General features: G+C 45.4%; 3 protein-coding genes across 3 annotated transcripts; all 3 read left to right on the forward strand.

The window, feature by feature from the left end:
• Positions 1-8,122: 8,122 nt before the first annotated feature.
• F5J12DRAFT_786919 (uncharacterized protein) lies at positions 8,123-9,009 on the forward strand (the record flags this gene model as incomplete). Its single annotated transcript, XM_051743553.1, has 2 exons — positions 8,123-8,506; positions 8,851-9,009. 2 exons carry the CDS (start codon positions 8,123-8,125, stop codon positions 9,007-9,009), a joined length of 543 nt encoding a protein of 180 aa, XP_051594760.1.
• Positions 9,010-9,243: 234 nt separating this feature from the next.
• F5J12DRAFT_898293 (uncharacterized protein) lies at positions 9,244-10,088 on the forward strand (the record flags this gene model as incomplete). Its single annotated transcript, XM_051748102.1, has 2 exons — positions 9,244-9,342; positions 9,393-10,088. 2 exons carry the CDS (start codon positions 9,244-9,246, stop codon positions 10,086-10,088), a joined length of 795 nt encoding a protein of 264 aa, XP_051594761.1.
• A 462-nt stretch (positions 10,089-10,550) lies between these two features.
• Positions 10,551-12,804, forward strand: F5J12DRAFT_898294 (uncharacterized protein; the record flags this gene model as incomplete). The annotated part of the gene is made up of 9 exons (XM_051748103.1): positions 10,551-10,667; positions 10,713-10,781; positions 10,821-11,337; positions 11,882-11,938; positions 11,991-12,028; positions 12,077-12,262; positions 12,313-12,459; positions 12,509-12,690; positions 12,738-12,804. The coding sequence occupies 9 exons, from the start codon at positions 10,551-10,553 to the stop codon at positions 12,802-12,804; spliced, it is 1,380 nt and encodes a 459-aa protein (XP_051594762.1).
• Between the last annotated feature and the right edge of the window lie 8 nt (positions 12,805-12,812).

Raw genomic sequence — 12,812 nt, forward strand, 5'->3', positions numbered from 1 at the left:
GCTAGCCAACTAGCTGCTCCATGTAGGCTTCCACTGGGTCTTGGTTCCTCCAATAACACTAGTTCAATGGCATGCACTGTTGGTGCTTCTTGTGATATGTCAGTATTTTGCATTTATCCAAAAAGGCAGATGCCATACCTGCCCTTAATTGAACTTTGAAGATGTCCATGACAGATGGGTCATTGATGCAATCATGCAGTGCACGAATCTCTTGCATTTGCCAGCTGTTTCACTGCTCTGCAGTCAAGGCTTCATCTAGCTTTATATATGCCTGCCTTGCCAATGGTGCTGCTGCTCAAGCCACTTTGAGCTTCTGCAATAGGCTATCTGCTTAATCTTGGATGTCAGAGAGTGTGCTGCAAGTGGATCCTCAGACTAACCAATCTGAATCATCTTCATGAAGTTGGAATCATTCATCTGGAAATCCAGCAGTTCTTGGCAGTGTGGTGAGGTCATCCCACATGCAGATGTGGATGCCACATTAAGGACAGACCACAACTGTTTCAATGATTTCTCTGTCTACCCATCTGCCCCCCTTGATGAACAGTGGGGCATACCATGCATAACATTCCTTCTTGTGCCCATGCACATGGCATATGCTGATTCCAGGGATAATCTGAAGTGATGATGGGATATCAATCATCTCACTTCGACCCACACACTTCTGCAGATTCATCATGTAGGAGCAGTTAATGTCATAGAAGCAAACCACTTGTTTGATCCCTTCCATATTGTATCCCAACACATTTGCCAAAGAGTAGTCCATGTTCAACTGTCTGCAGCACCATCAGCAGGTGTCAAAATCAATGATTCAACCTCATGCCTTTCTCCTTTTTGGAAGTCAACAACACAATGCAGATAAAAGCATCCATGCCATGCACATGCAGTTGCCCCAATTCCGGTTGCATGAAGCTTTCCCTGGGCTGCGTTTGCCTGACTGATAGCTCTGTGGTTGTTGCAGGTGGATTTCTGTGCCTGAGCTCAGGTCATGTTTTGCATGGGTTGAATGAATTCATACCTCTGCAATATGTGGAGTGGCCTTCAAATAGTCCATGTAGTGCAGATTGGTCACCATATAACCTAGTCTGTCCACCAACCACACCTGATCTTCAGATTTCCACTCATGCATGTGTTCTGCTTTAAAGTTTCCATCCATTACTACTGTGTGGGTGAACCACCAGCTGGAGAAGGTCAGCATATGAGGATTGCATTATTGGAGCTGCTTACTGGTCCAAATCCTCATTAGTATCAACATTTATTCCAGGCTGGGGGCATGCTGTGCAAAATAATGCCAGTCCACCTTTCTCTGCTGACCTGGTTGTCCTGTGGAATCCATTCCATTTAAGTAGCTTGAGGTATCGCCATTTCTGTGCAACCTGTAGAAGCTCACAGTATCTATCCTGATTGACCCTTCAGACATTCCAACACTTGGAACCAAAACACCAAATCTTACTGGAACAAGGTGTGGAAACACACTGGATGTGATCTGATGCAACTTGCTGTAATAGTTCATACCAGATGTTCCACATTCCAGGTTGTCCCTCAGGAAGTCATCCAGAACCATGAATGTGAATGCAGTGCTTGGCTTCTCGAATGTTGAGGGAAATAGTTTGGCTCTGAGTAACTGTATGTATTGGGTGTCTGCAGTCTCACATTCACACCAATTCACTACAATGAAATGAACACCTGTGACATCCATGATGGTGAGATATCTTGACCCTGCTGGAGGACAGAGGTGCTTTGGGTTTTCTTCAATATCTTCCACATCTTCCCATTCTTGATCATCCATGGGCAGAGGTTCACCTGCTGCTTGCTGGGCTTGTGTGATCACATGGGGACAGGGTGCTCTGCCATGTCCTAGGTGCATCTGAATGCCAGTCTGCAGGTCTTGATGTGAATGTGATTCTGGGCAACCAACTGATCTCTCACCATGTTGAGGGCAGATTCCTCAGTAGAAGTCCCCTGTCCACTGTTGGATCCTGTGGAAAGGCAGGCTCTCATGACTCTTCTGGCAACATTCTGTGCAGAATAGGGGCTGATGCAAGCAATCCGGACATCTGTATACCCCATCATTGCCACACCAGGTGCAGTTCCTTGGCTCTGGGGAGGCTTCCAGCTCCAGGAGTATCTTCAAGAACTCCCCCTTCTGTGGAACCCATTTGTGGATGTAATTGTTCTGTGTCTGACACACCACTGTGAAGTCCACTTTTGGGTTGGTGAACTGCTGCATACCTTTTTCTGCAGTAACATCAGTTGCTGGACTGGTGGGCTCATGCTTTCATGTCTGTTGAAGGCTGAATCCACCCATGCATCAAAGTACTTGTGGGAGCAAGACCTTGAATGCTTGGATGGTGAGGATTGGGGAGAATGGACAGGGGTTGTTGGATCTGGCTGTTTGATCGTGACTTCTACCAATTGTGATCTATATCCACCTCCAGTTCTCTGAGTCTTGACTTCCAGGTGCTTCACCCAATGGCCTGGGGTAGGACCAATCATTCTCATACCCTTTTGAGTGCTTCCCTTGGCCATCTGGAGGTTGCTGATTTCACAGTATGAAGGTCAGTTGTTAGAAATGCTACCACTAGTGCAAGTCGCTTTATCATTTAGCTCTATCAATGTTGGTACCTTAACACATGTCAGGGCATAATACAAATGCAACTACACTGGCCTTGCACAATGGTGCTGCCTTCTTATTACTGCTCAATCCCTGCCTGCACATTCCCTTCCTGCTGCAACATTACCTGGGTGCTTTGCCTGGATTATGATGGTGAATTTAGATGCTATATTAGCTGATGAAGGTGAAACAAGATGTTCAGTATCAATATAAGTATGGATATGATTGGGCAAGCCAACTGACAGCCTGGATGCAAACCAGGAGCTAATCTGCCTTTGGGTGGGATCCTGTCAAAGAGATCAGCCTGATTGGATATTTCAGTTGCTTCATGGAGGTCTGAACAAATTCCTTGGCATGACTGCACTAGTACTGAAATGCATTGAGACCAAACAAGGGCATGAAAAAACTTAGTAGCCAACCATCTATTATACACCATTATACATCATACCACATCATACTCCATGGAGTCCCAGTATGAATCAGATGCCTGGGATCAGATGGAAAGAGATGATGCTGATGGTGAGCAAGACATAGAACCATCAGATGTGGGGGAAAGGGAGGAAGAAAGGTTTGAAGTGGAAGAGTTGGAGATCCTTGGGCACTGATACCAGGAATGGAGGCAAGCAGGGAAGAAGAAGAAGCCTGTAGTTCTGCTATCCATATGGGAGGAGATGCAGTGATTGGAGAGGAACAAGGAGTTGAGAGGGAGCAAAGTCCAGACCAAGTGCAAGGTATGCTCTAAAAGTTCTGATTTGGATGCTCACAATTCAAAGCACCCTTGTAGCTAATACAAGATTGGTTGAAAAAGCCCCTCTGGTCAAAGAAGCCCTGCATTACCCTTAGATCCAGTTACAAATACTCCGTGTGGGCAGTGGTCTGCAAATTGTACCAAGAGCAAATACAGGAGAAGCTTGAAAAAATGAAAGTAGAAGAAGGCAATACCCATGGAAGCAAGCAGATCCAACAGTATCAGAATGCATTGACAGCTTTTATTCAGGATGACCTGACAGAGGAACAATTGGCTGCAGTTGAAGATATAGCAGAAAGGTGGAATGGGTGGGAAGGCCCTGTGCCAGAGACAAAAGCAAGGTGTGATTGTATGAGGTCAACTTCCCAGTCTTCAATTTGTCCTGGTTCCCAGGAATGCAGCCAAGTATGGGTACAAGTATGTCTGAAACTTTGTGATGGAGATGTGGAGGTATTGCAGAATGTGCATAGTGTGTATGGCTGGGTGGAAAAATGAGGAGGGAACTATACAGGCATGCACATGAGTCCACCATATTCTCCTCTAGGCCTAGGTAAGACTCATGCACAGACAGTATGGACTTCAATAATGAAATTGCAGATGGAATCCCCTTCAATGATGTCCACACACTGGAAGGAAGCTGGTGAGAGTACCTTGGGGAAACATTTGAGGAACCAGGAACACTGCCCAAGCATGATGGTGAGTCAAGTCCTGAACTGTGCTCAGAAAAAGACAGTGGCCAAAGCAGTGAGGACTGGCAAGGTTGACTCCATGAAATTGGTGAAAAATGCTGATGGAGAGATTTGGATAGGAGAAATCACAGGCCTTAGCCAGGACCAACTACAAAAAATGGTTTGTGGATTTGTGACTGCTCACTACTGTGAGTGGCCAGAGTATTTAGTGTCCTCAATCTCTCATGAGTGCTATCAGGATTAGCATGTGGAAATCCCTTGTCAGCAGTGCTGTTCAAGAATTTTGGTCATCATCAAGCAGAAATGATAGCAGCCCACCATCTTCCTGAAGGATTTACCTTCAACTGTGACCCAAGTCACATGTGGACAACAACGGCTACCCAGCTGCTGTCCTTTTGGTGCAAGCGATGGGAATCCCATCCAAATGATGTGTTTGGATTTCAGAAATGGATTGATTAATCTGGCAAGCTGCAGCCACTGGTGGATAGAACTTTGGCACCCCTCCAGGTTGTGAGGCAGCGGAAATACCAAAAGACACCTGCCCCCAAATGCAAAAAGAATCCTGGAAAGAAAAATGTCAAGGGCAAGGGTAAGGTGCAGGAAGAGGGAGTGGTGGATGATAGTGTGGATGATAGTGTGGATGACAGCATGGATGACAGTTTGGATGATCACAGCGAGGCTGAGGTGAGTGATGTTGGAACAGATGGTCCCTCTGCTAAAAAGGTGTGCCATGTGTGATTTTCATGCATGACAGATCAGCACTAATGCAATTCTGGTCTTCAGGTATCTGGTGGGAGGCAAAACTGTGCCAAGACACCATTCCCTTCTCATTCCTGCTCAAATCCCCCACCTGCTGATGGTTCCCATAGTGAGCAGCTCTCTGCACCTCTAGCCCTTGCAAAGACCCCAGTGCATCATCTGCAAAATAAAGTGCTAACTGACTATAATGGGTGGGAAAGCAAAGGCCATGATTCCAACGATGAAGCTGATGAAGACACTTATTTGCCCACCCTATCCAATTCAAAGAAAACAGCAACATTGCTGAATAGTGAGCTTCCCACTGTAACTTGTATTTGCAGAAAACCCTGATCTGCACTCAGGGAATGAGTACACAACTGAACTACAGGACCACTCAGAATATGCAGATGAAGATGGATTGGTGAGCATTCCTTTCACTGACCACCCAACTGAGGAGGGGTCAACAAGCAGAAAAAAAGGTGGAAAGCTGAAATCTGCCCTGAAGCACACACACCAGGCAAGTTTGGTCATGTTGAATCAGCTGTTATGGCTAACAAGTTTGCACTGTATATTAAGCAGGCTCTGTCAGAATTGAGTGAGCCAGACATGAATCAATGTCAACCTGGGTCCAAATACTCGTCCAAGTCCAACCATAATGGATCTGTGACCACCAATGCAGCATTCACGAATGTGAAACAGGGCATCCCTGGTAGCACCTGGAAGTCACCTTGTGTCAGAAAGGCCCCTGCAAGGCCAGATGCAGATGTTCCATCTCCTGATGCAAAGAGATCATGCAAGCAAACAGGCAGCAATCAGAAGGGGAAGTAGTTGTCAAATCCCTCAAACAGTCAGAGTGGAAACCTTTTTTGGAACTCATGTATGGTCTATAGATTAAACAGGATGGACAGGTCTTCAACACCTGCACAAGATGTTACTATGCAGGTCGATTTTCTGGCAGACTTGCAGAATGTGCAGGAACCATCTCCTCTGCCCATCACCCATGAATCATCAAATCTGAGGGACCAATCTCCTCAACCTGATTCTCTGACTAACCTGCTTGCTCAATTGCAGGATATGAGGGAACCAACACCTCCCCCACTTGTTTCAAATGTACCCAGTTGAATCTTTTGACTTGGCAGTGGATGAGGACAATGGTGCAAACTGTTTGACTTTTGGCATGCCTGAACAATCAGAGATGAGGGATCTTTTCAAGGAAATATGCAACAGTGAGCATTTATTTGGTTCTATTCATGTGATTGGTGATATCCATCAATTATGTAGGTGAACTTCCATCCACACAGCAATCTCTTCAAATGGAACAATGGGGATTGGCACCTGTTCCATTTTGTGATCAAGGTATGGGCATGAGCTTAATCTGATACACCTTTGACATTGATAATTTTAGTCCTGCATGCTGTGAGTCAAAGTGTGGTTCAGTGGTGAAAACCAACCAAAACCAACACAAAAGACAAAAGAGCAAGTGGTGGTGTGCCTATGCAGTACCTAGATAGGTAGAACCTGTTCTTTGGGAGGGTTTTTGTGAGCTACAACACTCAAAGACAAGTGCTGAGGGTTGGGGGTGCTCCTGATGAAGAAGGAGCAGGAATGTGAGAGAATGCAATAGGGTAGACTGCTGTCAGCCTACAGAAGGATGGATGATGACTTAATTCGATGTCCTAAGCTGCACTGAGCTCAGGGAGGGCTTGGAGCGAAGTATATTGATGATAGACAAGGATAAGTGAAGTAGACAATAGTTAGACCCTTAATAAAGTCTCAACTATCGAAGCTGCTGAATGAATTACTGAGTGATGATAAAATGCGAGCAAGAGGGGCTCTCTGACATCTTCTTCTCTGCTATCTAAGTACAGTGATTTATATACAGTACAGGGGTGTTGCCCTTGGAAAACAAGGTGCAAACACTTGGTGAGTGATTGGTAACTGATGAGTAAGGAATGTAAGTGATGGGTAATTGTCTTGGAAAGCATTGGTAAGCATTGGTAAGGATTAGCAAGCCAAAAAGCAAAGAATCAGTAAGCAAAGTCAAAAGATTGGTAAGTATTGGCAATAGGTGAGTCAAAGACAGTCAGAATGTCACAGTATGAGTCAAGTAATGTCAGGAACTGGGAAAGCACACTGGAATCGCATTAGGGGGAGGCTGTGCATGTCACATCTCAAAGAGATTGCTTCTAGGCCAAGGTGGGATGACAGAGAGGCAGTGCTGATCTGATGCCAATGTAGTACATCCAAAAGTGGACAGGGTGAGTCAGATGTCAACAGGGGTCAAGCTTTGAGGGTCTGTGGGGTGACAGGAGCATAGGGGATTGCAACTTTCCCCCCCAAACCATCCTCTCAGGGAAGCAAACAAAAACTTCATGAATGAGGCTCTGTTGGAAGAGTGGATGAAGGGGGAGTGTCTTCTGCTGTATCTTGCAACAAGGAGGCAAGATGTGCATCATACTTGTCATGGATGCAATCAGGGAGAGTGGAGAACAGTAGATTATACTGTAGCTGTCAGCAATCTTGGAAGAATGATGGATGAGACTGGTATAAAGACATTGCAGGGAGCAGGGAGGAAGGATCCATATGCTTCTTGGACTGGAGAGACTGAAATGACCACATAAGACCATTCCAAGTGAGTGACAGACCTGAGGTGACCAAAGAACTGTCCTCCTAGAGGTCATACTGACAAAAAGAACATGCTGTCCAAGCTGGATGGGCTGAGAGGGCACAGATGAGGGTGGGATGTACCAGGATGCTTCAGGATGGAAGCTGGTAGGAACTCCTGGTAGATATATGTAGCCATGGTCCCTAACAAAGGGGACAAGTGAAATGACTGATGTAGAGGCAGCCATATCAGAAGAATTTAGCAAAATGAGCATCTTTTGGAGGGAGTGCTGTAGAAACATGTGGAGTGCACAAATCCTTTCCAATTTTGGAAGGTAAGATCATGTGGCTGAGCACTACAAGTGAGTGTGGGAATGGTCTTGGTATCTGCAGAAATGGCAGAGATATGTTGAAAACTGGAATGCTGTACATGGGTGCTTAAGAATTTTAGCCAGTGCCTTAACCCTACTCCCTTTCTTTTTCTCTGGCACTGATGACTTGTTCTTGTGCAAGGGATGACTGCCGACATTCCTGGCTGTCCTTCTTTGCATGAGGGCTATGGTCTTCATCTCCATTCATCAGCTGTATCCATGTCCACCTCACCAAACACCTTTGGTGTGTGACACTGGGCCATTTGCCTCAGAGCTGCCAGTAGAATTGGAAAAGCTCTGCTTTGAAAAGCAAGTTTCTCTGTTTCTCAATGCTATTGGAACTGCTGCCAAATCCATGATGCCCAGTCTATCCAGCAAACCCCAGTGTCAATGGATGGAGGATTGGAGCAGAACCAGCTTGCAAGGTTCGACAGGTTATTCCCAAAAGCCCAACCTCATCCTTGTTGATAACACCCCAGTATCCCTTGACAAGATTATGTGGTTAAGTCCCAAAGTCATCACCAAGTACTCAAAGGAGTCTTTCAAGCCAGCATCCCACCTTGGGAAGATGATGGACACTAAGGCATATCTAACCCTCATCGACCAGCCCTGGAAGCACTATGTCCTTGGATTATCAATTACTGATAGTGAACTTCTTCGACTTCACTTTTACGACCACTCTGGTGGTGCAATCTCACCCTCTATCAATATCCACACTGACACAGAAGTCTTCATATACATTGTATGTGCTGTTGTGTTTGGCTCCCACTCAACCCTTGGCTTCGATTTGACCATAGAGATATCCCCCCATCCTGCACACAGCTGCAAATGCACAGCACTTGTGATACCTCTCTCCCCTTTCCCCTCTCCTGCAATGCCTTCTCCTCACTTGGAGTTGGGCATCCTCCCCAGTGCAAACTCACTCCTGACTCCTGCATCACCCAAACACATCCCAGCAATTGGGAGGATCCAAGTAAACAAGACCTTCTATGAGGTGCTCGATGTATTATTCTTGAGCACAGGCTTTCTAGGAAGGGGTACTGTTTGTTACCTTGCATGCTACAATGGGAATACTACATCATCAAGGATTATTGGGTGGAGGAGTCAGAGCAGAGGACAGCCCTGCATGAAGTCAACATGATGAAGCTGGTCCAGGAAATCAACAGAGTTCCCAAGTTGCAACACTACTGGGTCATTGAGGTTGAGCCAGGCATTGTTGATAAAACTGAACAATATCATGGATGAGAAGTGGCAATTGTGCATGAAGTCTCGGAGAACTCACATGTGATTGGCTATGAAGCATGTGCAAGGCCAATGGTAATGTTCAAGACAAAAAAGGAACTCATTTCATGCATCCAAGATATTTTATGAAGTATGTATCCTCTTCCACTTGTAAAATCAATACTAATTGCTTTAACAGTCCAACAGCAGGCTCTCAAGAGGGGTGTCCTCCATTGAGATTGTAGCATCAACAATACAATGATCGAGGACTTCACAAATGGGTCACACAGCTTTCTCCTCGACTGGGAATTTGCTGTATGGGTCATGTTACAGGGGGAATATGACTTGGGTGGCACAGTAAGTACTATGCAAAACATTTTGGGACTCGAAGCTGATAGTATGCAAAGGGGACAGTCCCCTTCCTTTCAGTGAATATCCTTTGCCAACTCAAGGAAGCCATCACTAAAAGTGGAAAGACTAATGTCCCATCAATCTGGAAAAGCGCCTCTCTCACCTGCATATTCATCAATCACCCTACTACTATACACCATACATTTGCAGATGATATCAAATCCCTGTTCTACATTTTCATCTGGATCCTCATCCTTTATGATGGGCCACTTGGCCACAAGCATCAAGATATCAGCCATGAAAAGACACTTCTTGGCTTGTGGAGTGAAAAGGCAGCTGAAGATCTCAAAATTGCCAGATGCACCAAGTTCACATTCCTTAATGACCTGTCCAAATCAAGGCTGGATTCTGAGGTCTCACAATATTTTCAAGATCTAATCCCTCTGGCTAACAAGTGGCATGTATTGCTTGGGCAGTCCCTGCTGAGTGGAACTGCAGTGCAGTTCTCTGACATTATCTCCCTTTTTGATTGTTTCTTGGCCAGCATGCCATATGAGAAACCACTGGAGATGACAAATGCATTCCAGCAGATCATCACCCAGCACAAAGTGCTTAATTCAAGCATGCATCCAAGTCAGGAGAACAATATGGATGTTATGTCTTCAGCAATTATGTCTTCTAAACACCTTTGTGAAGAAGTAAGGAGCATGGATAACCCTCCTATACCCAATAAATGCTTCAAAGGTGTGTAGTCTTAGCATGAATTTTATGTTTAGTTCACGTTCTGTATGTTATGTGTAAAGTGTTTCAATTCATTTGCAGCAGGTAACTATCTCTGTGCATTGTTTCATTTTACATCTGACAATGAACCTGTCAATGTTTATATGGATTCACAAGATGTCATTTCGTCATGGTCCCCAGGCTTCCATTTTATATTGTTCTCTGTTTAACTGCTTGTACCTTCAGATGTCCACCCAATCTAGAACAATCCTGCTGAAAAAGCAGGATAGCAAAAAAGCCAAACGATGACCAGAGGCCAACAGAAGCACTCAACCTGCAAAAAACAAGCATCTAGGAAGCCCACCCATCAATCTTGAAGAGTCTCAGTCTGTTTCCACAGTGGGACTCCATTGTAGCAGAAGGGCAGGGGTGGGTTCAGGTGGAAGGGCCGAGCAATTGGAGTGGATTGGTACTGCCCTTGAAGGCCAAGCTACATGGCCATGAAAGTCAATGGATCCCCCCAACAATTCTGTGTAAATCCTCTTGCACCTCTGCCCACTTGGCAGAAAAAGGGTGGGGGCTGCAGTGCTGGCCAGAATGCAAAACTGAAGGTCAGTTCTAGTTATTTGCAAATATCAAGCTAACCGCTTGCAAAGTCCAATGTCGCCCCACCACCCTACACACCTCCCATTGTGAATGGTCCTAGACCAGCTGATATGCCTCCAGTCAGTGTTTTTCATACTGATATACAATGTTCATTTCAGAATCCTGTCCCTCAGTCTTCAACAGCAGTAGCAACACCTGTCTTCCATCAGTGCCCCACAGACTCCCATCGCTTTGCTTTCAGTGTTCTGGCTCAACAGCCAGGTCATATTGTGCCTCCTGGGATGGAACCTGACCTTCAAGTGCTCAATAATCCTTATATCACCATGATTCAGGGAGACCAAGTTCCCAGTAATACATCTCATCTGCCAACACCCCAGCCCAACTACCAGTCTCGGTTTATCCCCCACCAGCCACCTGCTACTGTCCCCAACTCTTGTATTGACCCCTCCCTTGATAGCTCACTCTCATTGAGACAAACTTCAGCAACCACTGACATTTGCCACAAGAGTTTGGAGAAGCTGTCAGCAGAGGGCTCCTCAGAAGAGGAGTCAGAGTCCTTGAGTAATAACCCATCAGACACAGAGGCTGGTGAGGTCTCCAGCAATGAGTTCAACAAAGATGAGGACAATGCATTTGGATGGGGTGCAACAAATCTTAGGCAATCAACTCATCCTGGTACACATCAGAGGTTATTATGGTATTGGCTCAATGTTCTTTGTTAGGCTTCTCCCAAGAAATGACAACAAGCAATCCTATTCGCCACAATTCCTTACCCCCTGACCATGAGTTTCAGTACTCACATGACAAGGATGATGATGTGGCTCTGTGAAGCTTACAATCCAAGGACAAGGCTCAGCCGGAGGTACGAAAATGCCATTCCTGCTAGCTTTATATATTCAGATTGTTATTTTAGGGTTCCTAATGTGGCACTGTTCATTGACATTCTTGAATGCCACCATCACACTAATGGCCATCCTGTTCCTGATCGTGATCTTCTGACCCTTGCACATGACTCAGGTCAACAAAGTATCTCAGTGCACCAGAGCCCCTCATAACTCCAAGAAAGCTAAGGATGAGGGCCCATTGCCTTCACAACTGAGATTTCACAAGGCAGTATGGAAGGACTGTCTTGAAGATGCTAAGTGAGAATGCAGGGCTGCACATGCACTTTCTAACCCATTCCCATCAATATCTCACGACTTCAACCTCTCCATAACAGAGGTGCTCGTCACTGTCATCATTGAGTGGAATCAATGTGGTGTGCAATTTGAAGATGGTGAGTAACAATATTTTCGCTTTATACATGTCTTGTTATCCTAACTTTATAGGTTACTGGCCTGACCACAAGCAAGATATGGCATGCCTCGTAAGTAGTCCCATCTTTTGGTTACAGCTACTGACATACTGCCAGTAGCTCCTTGGTGATATATCTACCTGGCATTTGGAATTGAAGTTGGTTATGCTGGCAACCACACCATCTGCATTCAACCTTATCCCTCCTTCTGATGTTGCACCACAGGTTCATGTACAATGGATAGAGACTGCTGCTGCAAAGCTCCTTGACAACTCACTTTTCCTGCAAGATGGTTTCAACGAGAATGTATGTTCATGCAGTTCATTGTCTGCACTACTAATGGATTGGTTTATCAGGGAAAAACCAGGAATTTCGCTCACCCCACCCTCAAGGAAGCTGTCATACAATTCTACTGTACTGGGACCTATCAAATCACAGATAAGCATCCTGAGTCCTTCAACAATTCAGTTCCCCTTTCCTGTCTGGCTCTCATTGCAGCTGCAGTGAGTTATTTTACACCCTGAGTCACTGCAACTCAAACTTTTCTTGCAGTATCATTGTGTGTTGGACAGATTTGTGAAGAACAGCACAGGAAAGACAATGCCTCAATTCTCTGGCAAGGCTTACAATTCCATTTTCCATGGCATGATGAAGGTGCTGAACAACATCCTCCATAATCCCTATCACAGCACAAGGTTGTGCAATCAGCTTTCTCAGTGGGCAAAGGAAGGATGGTAAGTACTGGGGCAGCCAACATGCTCATGCTGACTCCTCATATCAGGGCTGCACTGCAAGAGGTTGATTCAAATGTAGAGAGGTACCAGCACATTCAAGTAGTCCTTGATTGATTTCATAA

This window comes from Pisolithus orientalis, assembly GCF_024613125.1.
Source record: "Pisolithus orientalis strain OTSU chromosome Unknown F5J12scaffold_75, whole genome shotgun sequence".
Classification (NCBI taxonomy): Eukaryota; Fungi; Basidiomycota; class Agaricomycetes; order Boletales; family Pisolithaceae; genus Pisolithus; species Pisolithus orientalis.